The sequence below is a fragment of the Takifugu rubripes genome, chromosome 5 (genome assembly GCF_901000725.2).
Source record: "Takifugu rubripes chromosome 5, fTakRub1.2, whole genome shotgun sequence".
Classification (NCBI taxonomy): domain Eukaryota; kingdom Metazoa; phylum Chordata; class Actinopteri; order Tetraodontiformes; family Tetraodontidae; genus Takifugu; species Takifugu rubripes.
In genome coordinates, this window is record NC_042289.1 from 9,329,044 (window position 1) to 9,343,435 (window position 14,392).

The 14,392-nt window shown below is 49.8% G+C and overlaps 1 protein-coding gene across 2 annotated transcripts in view; it reads left to right on the forward strand.

Annotated features, from left to right (window-relative positions):
• Positions 1–15: 15 nt before the first annotated feature.
• Positions 16–14,392, forward strand: part of sdk2a (sidekick cell adhesion molecule 2a) — a 69,978-nt gene continuing 55,601 nt past the window's right edge. For both annotated transcript variants that reach the window (XM_029836598.1, XM_011604027.2), the window contains exon 1: positions 16–491. In XM_029836598.1, the coding sequence (XP_029692458.1) occupies positions 341–491 (151 nt within the window). In that variant the 5' untranslated portion in view covers positions 16–340. The remainder of the gene's footprint in view (positions 492–14,392) is intronic.

Sequence of the window (14,392 nt, forward strand, 5' to 3'; positions counted from 1 at the left end):
TGTGTGTGTGTTGGGACCAGCAATAAGATGATGTCAATACTCCGTCTCACGCACTTGACAGCCGAGCAAATTCAATTGGACTGACTCCGCCTTGCGCGTTCGGGACTTTGTCCGCCACTGCCTGTCTATCTGCCTGCCTGCCTGCCTGTCTGTCTGTCTACCCCCTCTGCCGAAACGTGCTCTGCTCCTCTCTCTCCCCACTCCTTCTCCCTCTCTCTCTCTCCCTCTACAGTCACTCACCCCCCATCACCGACGGAAAGCAGCAGTCTGGTGCACAGGACCAGCAGCGACACACGGGACTCTTTTTTACCCCTCCGGGAGAGTGTGGCCACCGAGCAACATGTACCCAGCGGGGAGACGCGGAAGGCGCACCGAGGGCTCGGGGGTGGCACCGCGGACCCTGGCTACGACTGAACGTACCGGACAGGTGTGGGTCGCCTCCTGTTGGATTCTGCTGTCGGCGACCTGTGTCATCGGCGCCCGGGCTCAAGGTAAGACGCGCAGCTGCATTCCTCGGCACAGGCGGCAGGACAGAGCCGCTCCGGAGGAAGCGATGCTTTCAAGGATTTGTTAATCATATGCAAACTTCCAACTTACACTGCCTGACGCACTCTGAATGAGATTCAACCCCCCAGCAGTCAGTTCCACCTGCAGCGCGTTCATGCTGGAGGCGCAAACGGTCTCCAGAAGAAGCGTCAGAGTCACGGTTGCTTTACACCGTCCTCCTTTACGCGGGAACATTTCGCCCCTGTGACTTTAGAAAATGTTGATTGATCCCCACCATCAGCTGTGAAAAAGGTGGTGCGTGCGCGCGCGCCCGAGCCCGCCCCGACTCAACAATAATCCGGCAGAAGTCACCATTAACTTGTACAGACAGGAATATTGGGGGAGAGGAAGCGGAGCCATTATCCCGAGGCTCTTTAACATTTCCCTAATGTCCACTTTTACTCAAAGGCCAGCTGCACAAAAGTGATCTGCTTGGCGCAGAATTAATTAATCACAACGTGCACGTCTCATTTGGAGTGGGCAGAGGCGTGAACATTATCTACACTAATCGCACAATGGCTGTGAAATTCCTGTCGCTCCACATGAATGGATTGCTTGTCACGTATTAATTGAGGATTTAATTGTCAGTTTTCCCATCAACTCTTCAAGGTAAAGACGCAGTATGCAGAAAGGTTGCGCTTTCCTTTGCTTTGGTGTAGAACCCCCCCCCCCCCCAGTGTGCACATCAGAAGGTCCCAGCAGGTGAAAAATGTTCCATATTGGAAGCCGATCTAGGTGAAAAGTGGCTCCTGTGTGTGATAATCGCTGTTCGGTGCACTGGAGTGTTAAAAGCAGCATCATCCCCTTCCATGTTTGTCTTTGAGCTGCTCGCATTTCTCTAAAGTGCTCCCAGCCTTATCTGAGAGGCGTCTCAGGCGTGTCTTATTATGCAGGGCACAGTTCCTCCAGCTGTTATTACCACCGTCCTTTTCATGGGCTCGCCTGGAGTCTGTGAGGATCTGTTGAGTTCTTTGAGGCCGCTTACCTCTCCTCCCCAAACGGACCCCCCCCCACACACACACACTCACTCGCCCACCCCTCAGTGTCCACATTAGCGCTGGGGTGCGACTCGCCCTCCTCTGTAGCTCAGGCTGGAGGACACTCGGCCATGCAGATGCGTTTCCCTTGAGTGCCCAGAGCCTCCGAGGACGCCATAAATGAAGCCACACTCCCCCCCCCCCCCCGCGGAGCCAGAGGTTGCATGTGCTTGTTTATCAGCAGGTTCCTGCAACGGTTCCTGCTGGGACTGATGCCGTCGGCCGCTCCAGAGCACAAGAGGAAACCTGTGCACGGGGGAGCGCCTGTGCTGCCACGGGCGGCTCTCAGCAGGCCATTTTTAGACTCATTCAGGCCCCCTCGTCCAGGTAACAGCTACATACGAGATGTTGTGCGCGTCACCTCTGCTTCAGCTACCTCTGCTGCAATCTTCAGTCCTCCAGCGCCTGATGTGTGTTTATGTGTGGGCGCTTGGCTGCCTGCTGGTGCTCACTCTCTGCCTATTGACTTTTAATCTAGATAGCAGCATTGACATGCTGCCAACCGGCGGCGGCCATAATTTTCTGGACGTACGTTATTACCCGGCCCGACAGCTGTCAGCCATTTCCAAATCTTTAAATCTTACCATAATCTGCCGTGCTTACACACAAAAAGCATTTGTTTAAAACACTCCCAATCCTCGTGTGATTAAAACTCCCCACTCTAATGCGGGCAGAGGCATCATAATTCATCTGCATCAGAGGCACGGCACCACGCAACAGAATAAAAAAAAATCAATGCGTACAAGATTACAGAGTCCATCAAGAGAAATATAATACGGTTTTAATGGAATTAAAGTTGCAACAATGAGTGACGAGTGGCATATATGCGCCCACACGTACAACATTCTACCACAAATAATAGCGAGCCTACGTTGTTTTGAATGTTGCCACTGTAAAAATAGACCCTGCTGCCAGTCGTCTGATTTTCTGCATGACTCCCGTGCCCTGCGCGCCCAAATCATTGTTTTTCCCCCCGAACCTGAGCTGCAGATAGTGTGAGCATGATGCATATTTATGACACAGGTATCTCCCTGCTTGGCAAAATTGAGTTAATTAAATATGTTTGCAGCTCCGGAGAGCCAACAGATGCTGAATTTGGACTAAATGCTTGTTTTTCACGCCCAGAAAGGCCGGCGAGCGGCGTGCGCAGCCTCAGGTGAAACGCGGCGGCGACAGGCTCTTGTTGTGGCTTAAGCGGCGGCCTCCTGCGTCCCTCTGGTTGACTGTTTTTCGGGTTTTTTTCCTCCTGCAGCTGCCAAATGTTGTTTGCGCATGTTTATTCATGCTGCCACAGGATGCTTCATTCATCATGATGGCAACACGTGAAATAAATGAATGAGAAATTAGTTGAAAAATAGTGATTGTGTGTGTTTTTTCCACCACCTTAAAAGAAAAGACCTGTTTTCTCTATTTTATTGTCTCAGAAGGGCAGAAAATTGCAGCTGGACTGTCGGAGTTTTTCCCCCTTCAGGACATTTTTAATCGAGTCAGTCAAGCAGCAAAACTGTGTCCGTTGTTCACAATAGAAATTTAATCAAATTAACTCCTACCACAGAGGTAGCTCTTTGTCTGTAGTTGCTATCCAGGCGGAGGGCTATGGTAATGCCTATTTGCTCCCACCATCTGTCACTTATGTGGTATTTAATAGTTCCTATTATTGACAACTGACTGAATTGTTGATGCTGTGTCAGAGTTTAGCTAAAGGAATTTACATTAGTGTCACATTTGTTGAAAGATATCATAAAAAGTAACTCAGAGACGATGAGGAGTAACTGGAACTGTAATGCTAGCTCTTTAGCCACAGACAGGCCCTCAATGTCTTAACATTTAAAGGGGTGACATGTTGTAACTGAGTTTGTATTGGCAGGTTGGAAGAAGAGAAGCAGCCCTTTCATGCATGGAAGAGTCCTTTAAAACTTTTTCCCCCCTAAGTACCTTTAGCAAGGGACCACGTGTTGTGACTTAAACCTCGTAGAGCCTTGAGATCCACCGCCATCATTAAAGCAGGCGGGCTGGAAACACTCCAGGTTCTCCCCAAACCGCAGTTGCAGCAGACAAACTAAGGGGACACTGAATGCCACTAATATGGCTCTACGTGCTGTTCAACGGTTCATTTTCTCGATGCTAATGCGAATATTTGCTCAGCACAGCAGAAATCTGCTAACATAAGTACAGCACATTTTCATTAGGGCAACTTCTTAAACTTAATTTTGTTGCATTTCAGCTGGTTGCAGCTAGTTTGTATAAGTGATTCTGGACTGTTCCACTATTACTTCCACTAATTACCGGTAACCAACAGGCTGGTGGGTTTAGTCCAGGGTTGTAGGTTGGCGGTCAAAAGTTGCGTGAAAAATTTAATCGTCATGAAATTCCGTCAACTAAAATCGCAGGTCATCTGCTGCAGCGCCGTAAAGGTGAAATTTCGCCAATACTCAGCGAATGTGGGCGTAATGGCCACAAATGGCACTCAGAGGTCACCATGGACAGGTGATGCTGTCTGACGGATGAAGCCTCATCAAGTGTTGAGAGTCAGACGGGGTCTATTGCATAAAACACCAAATTGTTTTGTTTTAAAAGTGAACCGTAAGATGGAAACTGATGAACGGAACTTACAGAACGTTGCATAAACCCTCGCTAGCATGATGAAACTTGGGAAAGGTGAATAACTGTTGCGGGAAAGCAACGCTGAGACAAGTCTCTCTTTTGAAAACACTCATTCTTGTGAGGACATTTTTGGGAAGTGGGGCCATTGTGACTGGTCTCCACTACTTAAAAGGAGTGTTTGAAGGTTGAGACATGGTTTTAAGTTTGAGGTTAGAATTGGGTCTAACTTAGGGTTGGTTGCCCAGTTGGGATGGTTAGAACTAGGCTAAGGAGCTGTGTAATAAGTTCTACCTATGAAAGTCCCAGAAAATATAGAAATAAGAGAGTGTGTGTGTGTGTGAGACCGTGTTTACTGATGGGACTGAGGGGAGAAGCGGTGGACAAAGCCTTCACATATTAATTGCCCCAGTTAAAAGTCTAATTACCCTGACACAGGACCAGGAGGCACCTTTTTCCCACCACCGAGGACAGAGGGATGTGTTTCTGAACAGGCTTTCCGCGACATGGGACCCAAAACGCCAAAACAAAGGGAAAAAAAACAGCAAGAGGAAGTCGTTTCGAGCGCGGGTGTGGGGATTTTAATCTGCGCTATTCTTCAATTTGTCTAATATTGTGACGAGGGAGCAAAGATGCCGCGCGTGCCGCCTCATCAAAGCATCATTCTGAGGAGAGATTTTGAAACGCCTTCAAAGTGGTGTCATTACTTTCATCCAGGGAAAAGAGGGATTGTACTGAAGCGGTATTCTTGGACCCTACATCTGTCTTCAAGCCCCAAGCTGTTCCATGTAAACATTTAAACAGCACAAAAGCAACTCAAGAAAAAGCGCACAATGCTTTTTACAGCATAATGTGCGCACTGAATCTCTGCTCTCATTCAGCGGGCCCCTCCTGGGGAATGCTGAGTGTATTCTTGTGTTGTGAATAAAACGGTAAAAGAGCCAAAGCAATACGGGAACGGAGGAACCGCGTCGGGGGTGGTGAGTTCATGTATTTTCGAGTAAAAACAACTGCTTGTACCGATCTATTTCCCTTTGTATATTCCTACAGATGGATCCCCTTTTTCCAGGCTTTACCAAATCGGTCAGAAAAAAAGAAAAACGAACAAAACTTCGGGCACTTGAAGCAGCCAGTTCCTCTCAAGTGCGCGGGATGTACGTCGATATTCCCTTTTTTACTTTTTGCTAAACCCGAGGGGAAAACGGCTCAAATGTAAAAGTTGCGGACAGATCATCTTTATCTGCTCGCCCCACTCGACCACCTGCTTGAGTTCACACTTTGTGCGCGCCGCCAGGATCTAAACTGGAAAGAGCGCGAAGCCGTGCTCTCAATCCACACGGCTGAGTTGGTTGCAGCTTGGCAGCGCGCTTCCTGCTGGCCTGGCGAACTGCCTCCAGCTCTATCTCGCCCGCCTTGTGCTCCATATTGATTAGCACCAGCGCTGCCTCCCGCTCCCCATTGTCCTCTTGTGGGCCGCGTGGGATTGCGTTCCGTGTTTGATGTAGCCTGATTTCCCGGCATCGGCTCAGAATACCGGGCCGTCCCCTCCCCCTCCGTGTTGCATTTGACAGCGTTTACCATAAACAAATAGCTTCCAGTGGCGATACCGAGGATGTCTGCCAGGATGCCGGAGCGCAGAACACCTGAGGTAAATCTGAAGAAGACTGGGGACTCCTCGCAGAGGCGTCAGGTGCACGTGGGTGTGCGTGCCGCCGTCTGTTAGGTGGCATGGTAGCGCTTTAATGTGCACATCGGTTTCATCTCTGTCCTCGCCTCAAACGTCAGCAGAGTGACAGTCAAAAAGAGCGCCGACGATGGGCGCCGACAGCGCGGCGGAATGGCGTCGCGTCTGGATCCCCTTTTCCTCGGTCCCTCAGCTGGAGCTGACAGCGATTCAGGTGCGAGACTCAAAGCGCCTGGCGGGGAACAAAAGCAGCTTTGTCTCCACCTATAGAGAACCTAGTTGGAGCAACTGCCACTACCTTTTCGTTGGCGTGAGGACAGGCGCTTAGCATGTGATTCTGTCCGATGTTTCCAAATTCCTGGCTTGACGTGGTGGTGCGAGTAGCTAGCAGACAACAGTGGTTCACACGTGTGACAGATCTGCCCCTCCCGCCCTGTGCTGTACTTGCACCTCATTGTACAATCCAGAAAATAACTCCATTTCATCTTTTCAACTGCGTTAATATTATAAAAGGCGTCCGTAGTGCTGGCGCCTACTGTCGCTCGTGTGTGGGATGCTGTGTTTCAGCTGCTCTTCGGGTGCGTTTCCTACTGGAAAATTGTCGGAGGACTTTTGATGCAACACTGCGTTTACCTCTGCTTTTGTGGAGTGAGAAGAACTGTCTGGCAGGATTCATTTTAGGTTGCTTTTGACTGCTGATGATCACAGAAGTATTCGCAAAGACCCAATCCTGCCTGTGTTGAGGCGAAAAGTTGCCGGGGATTTACTGAACCAGCCCCGTCGGTTCTGATCGTGACCGGTGCCAACGAAGCATCAGTCTGGCGGCACAGAAACGGCGTCTGTCATGTGCTCCGTCTGGAACGAGCCGAGATTATTTTGGGAGGGCTCCAAAAAGGTTAAGCGGCAAGTCTGCGAGGGGTTTGCACCTCTGAAAACAACTAATATTGACAAGGACGAAAGATAGACGCCTGGCTCTTTCTTTTTTTACGGTGGCTCAGAGGAGGAATGTAATAACAACGCCTTTATTGCTTTAACGCATGTTCGGGGAGGCGCCCTCGCACACGTGCACGGCTTGTGCCCTGCATACGTGAACCTGTATACGGTTTTGATGTCAAAGGCAGCATTTTTCCCCTGACTGATAGAAAGTGGGACACCGGCGTTGCGTCTTTCATGTAGACAAAATCAGAATGATTTTTTCCTTTTTTTCAGTAGGGTGTCATGACCTGTCGGTCGCCGGGCAGAAATACTCTCCAATTTAACCCGCCTCCCCGCCACGTTTCACCCGGGGAACAGATGGAGATGTGAATACTGGACTGGACGCTGTAAGTGGCGGGTGGGTGGGGGCTCTGCTGGGTATGGGTGGAGGACAGAAAGGAGAGCGCTGCATCAGTGGCCTGTAGTGCTGTGCTGCACAGTAGCACAAATCCGAAATTCTGTGCAGATCCGGCGGTAGCTAGGAAACAGCTGACAGTAAAATGGAGGGATCACAGGGATTAGTGGGCCCAGTTTGAGCCCAAACAGTAACCCCTTTCCACCGCTCCCACAGAAGGCTGTTCAGACGACGGCCCCGTGTGTGTGACATGCTCGGAGTGTTAAACAGAGCCCGTTTCCTTTCACTGAAATTGTTTTATTTGGGATCGGCCCTTTTTAGGCTGCCTACTCGCAGACAGGAGCTGTGTGGAAAAGGTCACCATTTCAATTTTGGAAACAAAGTGGGCTGGATACACAAAGATGTGCTCGCTCTAACACACACACACACACACGCGCGCGCGTGGGAGCGTGTGCACGCATGCACTGCCCATAAATACAAATGGCTACACAAAAGCGATCCAGGCAAAACAAAGACATCACATCTGAAGGAGAAGGGATGCACCCGTCAGACACAATCAGCGTTGCCTTTTGTGATCCGAGTGAGCTTTCCTGTCGCTGGGCCTTGAGACACGGCCTGTTTAATTCTGCAAGGGGCTGCCGCGTCCCAGGGGCTTCGGCCACCGTCTCCGCGTGTCCCGGAGCAGGAAAGGGAGAGGCGTACGTAAACAAAGGGGCCCCGGCGTCCCACGGTGGGGCCAGCCGTACACCAAGAGGCCTTCTGACAGGGCTGCCCCCCCCCTCCGGTCTGCACCGAGATGCAGCAGACCTTTGGATGTACTCAAGGCAGACGCAGCTCTCCCGAGCAGAGTAAAGCCAAATCGGATCTGCATCACATGTGACGTGCATATGACGGTTCAAAACTGATTTGTGATGCCCGACTGAAGCGGTGTGACAGCAACAAAACCCATTACGGGCCACATGACGGCCGCTAATGCTGCTTCTGGGCTCAGCCTCTGTTTCATTGTCATCAAAGCGTTCGCAAATTGCCGGTCGAGCTGTTTAATTTGCGCGAGCACGGGGACTCTGAAAGAGCAATTTTCGTCTTCTGTGAAAGGAAATATTTGAACACATATTCCAGAAACGCCGGAGAAGTTCTCTGCCTGTGGGGACGGCGGGAATGGTGAGAATCGGTGGGATTATATCAGTGAAATGAAGTCGCTCTGGCCAATGTTTAATTTCATGAAATTCAATTAAAAGCTTTAGTTCTGTTCCACCGCACCACTCAAGGGGCCACCGTCATTAGATGATATAAAGGAATTATATGTGTAGAAGCAGTCGGAGTCAGGACCAGGTTCCAAACTTTGATACGGCCAGTAAACGTGGTCGGATGTAATGGCATGGATGGAAAAATGCTGCGTTTAACCCTGACACAAAAAGCACCTGCAGTGCTGTTAACTAAAAAAAAAATTATATATGCTTCTAAAAAGGTCTGATTGCTTAGCGGCCCCACCGCATGTGCTAATATCCCCAGTCAGAACCCTTGCAGTATAAAAGACTACATTTCCTACGCTGGCGATAATTTCAGTATAATTTCAGTATCAGAAAACCGCCAGACTAAAAAAGTAGGACTTTTTATTTGGTTTCCCTGACAGCCATTTAAAAGCAGGCTGTTGCTGTAGAGGACCCGACAATGGTGAAAGAAAACACAGCAAATAGAATAATGAAATGAAATCGTGTTCAAAATGTGTCTTTCAGGGTTAAAAGTAGCAGACAAAAGTGGGGTTTAGGGTAGAAATGAAGACATAGTTCACATTTGTTCTACTTTATAATCATTTTCCGCGTTGTTATGTATCATACTGAGTGTGGAGGAGCTGCCATAACCCAGCCTCTTTGTGCACAAGGTGAACAACAGTGAGAACATGTTCCACACCAGGCGTCTCTGCTCCTCTGCAGAGCTGACATATGCAAACTCCAAGGGTGGCGGTGTTTAAAAGCTTTAATCACGCCGCCGCTCCAAGTCCGATGTGCATCGAAGGCTTGTTTTATTAATGCTGTCCAGAGTGAAGTATGGCGGCGTCGTGCAGAATCCATTGTGCTGTTGATTTAAAGTGGGGTGAAGCAGAAACAATGGCCATGAAAAAAACATGGCAACTCACTTCCATTACTTCACAAGCCCAAAATGGTGCAGCGGGAAAGTGGGCGTGCAGGACGCGGAGAAACATTTGCTTACTTCCAACATGTCGCCACGTCAGTCAGTATCAATCACAGGGGAAACGCAGGCTTTTCATAACACCAGCGCACCAACGGAGGCAGCGAGCGCCGGCATTGAACGGGCGGGCAAGGCGGAAACCGCGTGCTAGCCTGGCGCCTAATTGCTCTCATTAGCAGCCACCGCTCACACCAGTTATTCTACGCAATTAACCGTCTGCCACCGAGGTGCCACAAGGCAGACTGTCGCACTGGGTCAGAGGGAAGGAACAGCTGTAATTAATTTTCACTTAAATGAATGATTTCATTTTTCAAAAGGCTCGCAGGATATCGTTTTTATTGAGATTTCCCCAAGGGGACGGCGCCGATGAGTGTTTTTGTGTGCGACGGGGAGAAATGAGGAGGTGCGCACAGTTGATGGAAATCAGGAGCCATTGTTGTTTGACAGCAGGCACCTTTGCAGTGATTGCCCGTGTTATTAATTTGCGAGATGAGAGGAGGCAGGTTCTGGCAGCCTCTGATGCTAACGCCGCGGTTCTTTAATGCCGCGGCGATGAATGACACTCGGGGCTAATGAATATGAATACATTTATAAAAATAGGCACGGGCTCCCCGCTCAGTGCAAATTGGGAGTGACAGTCACATTGGTCGGGTTGCGCTTGACGAGAGGGGGAACCGCTGCCCCCGGAGGTACACACAGGCGCGCACGCTCAGACAAATGTCAAAATGGCACCAGCATTTAAGAGTGACATCCCTGTCGTGTCAGGATATTATTTACTCTCACAGTCTGATCTATCAAATCTTGTTCTTTCATAAAAAAAGGCCTAGCCTAATTGCCCTATTTGTTGGTGGTATCACGCTATGCATCAGTTATTTCTGAAATACGGCGCGGGCGGATGGCCTTAAAGGCGACCGCGGCTGCGTCCTGCAAATCCGCAGGTGTTGTTATTTTTAGCCGCTAAGTGATCCCACAGAAATAACACATTAGCATTTACTGTCAGCCGGTTTATACACCTTCAGTTTTTGTCGTTAATGAATAATTCATTTCTTTCACACTGAGATTTGACATATTTGTCCATATTTTAAGCGGGGAACCTTGTCTAAATTGAAACGTGAATGCAGGGGAGGAAGGATCGTAAAGCTTCTTCCACATATGCAAATGTCCTCATCATTCCACCACTGGGCAGCAGTTTGATTGGATTTGGCATCGTAATTCGTTTGGTTGCAGTTTAATAATCCAAAATGTTATTTGTCACGCCGCTCAGACGCAGCAAGCGTCTTCATCTCCTTATTTGTTGCGAAACCTCAGCAGGACCGATGTTTCAGATTTCTGAAGGACGCCGATTGAGACAATGGGACGCACGCCGGCTCTGACAGACGTAACCTTGATGAGTGCTCTCTGGCAGCGGCCGGGGGAGCGCGCCGGGCCTCGCTGACTGACACGGCGGCGCTAAAAGCGAGCCAGGTTCCTGCAGAGCCGCAGGAACCCCGGGAAAAAAAAGTGCTCAATGAGCATCTGACTTAACTGGGTTAGATTGCACTCGTGGACGCGAGCCATCAAACTGAACTAATTAACAGCCGGAACCACCTTGAAAGCAGAAGACAACAGCGTGTTAGCACCCCACCGCTCGCCGTTTCCCCCCTTTCACCATTCCCAGCGTCTGCACTGTGTACCGAGCTATTTCATCCATTTATTTTGAACCTGGACAACAGCTGCTTTATAATCTCCTTTTCTTCCTCCTTCTGAAATTAGGTTAGAAGTACCTCCCCATCAAAGTGTTCAGTTGAAAACTGGAGAGGCAGTAAAGACAGATAAAAGCTCACTGTTGTTACTGGGAGGGGGAAAAAAAGGCTACGTTGGTGCGTCGGTTTGTGAAGGGAGGCGTGCGAGCTCAGAAAAATGTTCATCACTGTCAAGGATGCTCATAAAAAATGCCGCTTAATGGAATGACTCATTTATTTACTAAGCATTCGGGGAGCTGGCGCTCGTGCCCTCGGAATGCAGCATCAGTGTTTCTGATGTAAAACAGCCAAAAGGTTTAAGCGAAATGCCTGGCTGCTCATATTCTGTCAGATCTCAACACTCGCGTCACTGATTCTCGGGAGTTTACTTTGATTTCCTGCCGATTGAGCGAGCTTTCCCTCGCATGCTAGCTTGGCGTCAGCTGCGGCAGGTCAGGAGCCAATCCGCTGTTATTGAATAATAAATAAATAAGGACGTGTTCTGGGCGTACCGCTGATTCCCGTTGTCTCGCCCGCTTCCCTGGGCGGGCGGGCGCGCTGCAGCTGTGGCCGTGTGTTTGTTGTAATGGCCTGTATATATGCAGGGTTTCATATTTCAATCACAGACGTGACAGAGGAAATTGGCGGTTTAAGATGAAGTCGAAATTGGAAAGTGGCTCTCACGTCTGCTCGAGGAAACGCATTTGAATCCGAGAAGAGGCGCTACGCGGCCGCTGCGGGCCCCACGGGGGCGGTTTGGATCGGCCCTTCGCAGCGCGGCTAAATGATTTTTCGGCAGAGGTCACGGCGGGGACGCACCAATCGAAGGTTGTCACAATCGGCCCAAAATCGATGATTCATCGGCGGGATTATTAATGAGCCACAAATGTTGCCGCTGACTGCCGCAAGGTGGATCTGCAGTCGTTAAACGTCACAATAAAGCGGCATTTGAAATGGTTCCTATTTCTCGTTACTTGGTGATAAAATCAGAGAGGGACTCGCCGTGGCAAATCCATCTCAGCACCTGCCCCCCACCCCCACCCCCCGCTACCTTAACTGAATATTCATTATGCGGGTAATCATGATGCCTTTGAAGAGGAATGATCGGACTTAATTTTTTTTTTCTTCTGCTTGAGAAGGAACAAGTCAGTGAAGTGATGGTGGCGCGGACGACGGCGAGGGAAGCAGCTGAAGAGAGGAGTGGGAGGTGGCGGATATGATTACATCTGGGGGTTTTTACCTGAAACTGCGATCGATCAGTACATGGGCCTCCTTCACTGTTTACATCTCTAGTTTGGATGATCCCCCCCCCCCTCCCCACATACACACACACACACACACACCGAGCTACAAGAGGTCAGATTATGAAAACACTCAGCCAGTGGCCCCTCCTGGTATTTCTTCACTGCGGTGAGTTCAGTCCCTGACCGCATTTATCGCTTTATCGATTACCATCACACGGCAGTAATTTTCCGGGACTTGCAGGGACATGATTAAAGATCCACAAGTGGTGCGCGGCGGTCCGGGCCAGTGCTGAGGTGTCATGTTGATGAACACGCGCGGACACATACACAGACACCAACATGCCGGTTTGCTGGGAAGCTTTCCGGGGGGGGGGGGGGGGGGGGGCGGAATTCATGTCATAGTCATCAACGGTTTTAAATCTCCTGAGCCAACCTTTTAATGCTCTCAGATCCTTACGGCTGGCTAGGTAATTGATTGTGTTTGGTCTAATGGGATTAAGAGGCAGTGGTGGCCTTGGGCTGGACACAGTGGTGGCGATGGCAGCAGCGGACTGAAAGGCGGTGAGAAGATTTAGAATCCCAGGGTAGATGGGAGAAAATAGAGCAGAAGAGAGAGAGGGATTGGGTGAAAGTGACTGAAAGGGTGCGGCAGGAACGAGAGCGTTTTGAGAAAAGACGGGAAGAATGGGGAAATGGAAATGGGGTGCATAGATAGCTGCAGGTATGTTTCCTAGTCCATCCCTAATTAGCTGCATGAGAAATCCAGGGAGCTGACGGTATCCCCAAGTGAAAAGCTTGTTAGCGTAAGAGTTGTTATCTGCCGGCTATTGGTTTTGGTGGTGTTTTGCTGGCTGGGTGAGTCACTGGGTCTGCAGTGTGTGGCGAGATGAAAGCGACGGGAAAGTGTGAGCCAAAAGTGGCACATCAACCCCCCCCTTCTTATCACCTGGGATAAAAAAAACCCATCCCGCTAGAACTTATCAACAACTGCTGCGCATTAGCTTCCACCCTTAACCAGGGCTTGTTTGAAATTGTCAATCTGCTAGCCCCCTTTTCCTTCTCTGAATTATTTTTAACTCCCCTGCACACCCGGGACCAGATAAAAGCAGAAGAAGTTTGTGTTTCGAGATGGATGAGGCTGCGGTTACTACATTTTCCCTGCAGTTTCCAGCAGCCGTCTGTCGCCCAGCATCCCGGGACTCCGTACGTGGGATGAGTGCACACGTAGCCCAGAGTTGTTATCATCAGCGCCGTTTTTTTGTTTTTTTCACATCCACCAACTCCCAGCGCTATAACACCACCTAATATATAGAAAAGGCTTCACATGGGGGTCAGCGGGGTCTGTCGTTGCTGCCATACCGGCTCTATTCACGAGTCCAGCCGGTCAGATTTTGCCACAGATCCAGGTTTTGTCTCCTGTGAATAGAGCTCACGTCCCATCGGCCCTTTATGCTTAGACACGCGTTCGCATGGACTCTGAATTTGCCAAGTCAGGACAACTTTTGGGAGGTGGTCAGTGGCGTCTCGCCAACCTCTGACGGCGGGAGTGGCGAAGCTTTGTGGACACAAGTGTTGTGTGACTCGGAGCCAAAGGGAGGAAGAGCTCAGCAGCTGAATTCTGATGTGGTCACACAAGGCCTCTCTCCTAATGTGTGTGTGCACGTGTGTGTGCTACAGAAAATGTGTCACTCTGACCTGTCTGTTCTTTTCAATGAGATGGCGGGTGAGGGATTGCTATGGTTACCTGGAGTCGGGGTAACACTTGAATAAGTGTTTTTTTTGGGGGGGGGGGGGGGGTTGTGCGGTGGCTTTGCCATTTCCCAGCTACACTGTTTTTGTGTGTGTTGTTTTTTTGTTTCTTTTTAATGGCTCTCATGTTCTAGTTTTGTTTAGGTGATGGGTGATATTGCAGCGCCATATGGGTGCAGCAGGTGTTACGAGTAGCTGAGCGCCAGTCTGCTCACATCTTGTGTGTTAGAAAGAGCTATCATTCAACCCCTTTTCTCCCTCCGTGGAGACTTCCCAGAGTGCCGTGCTGC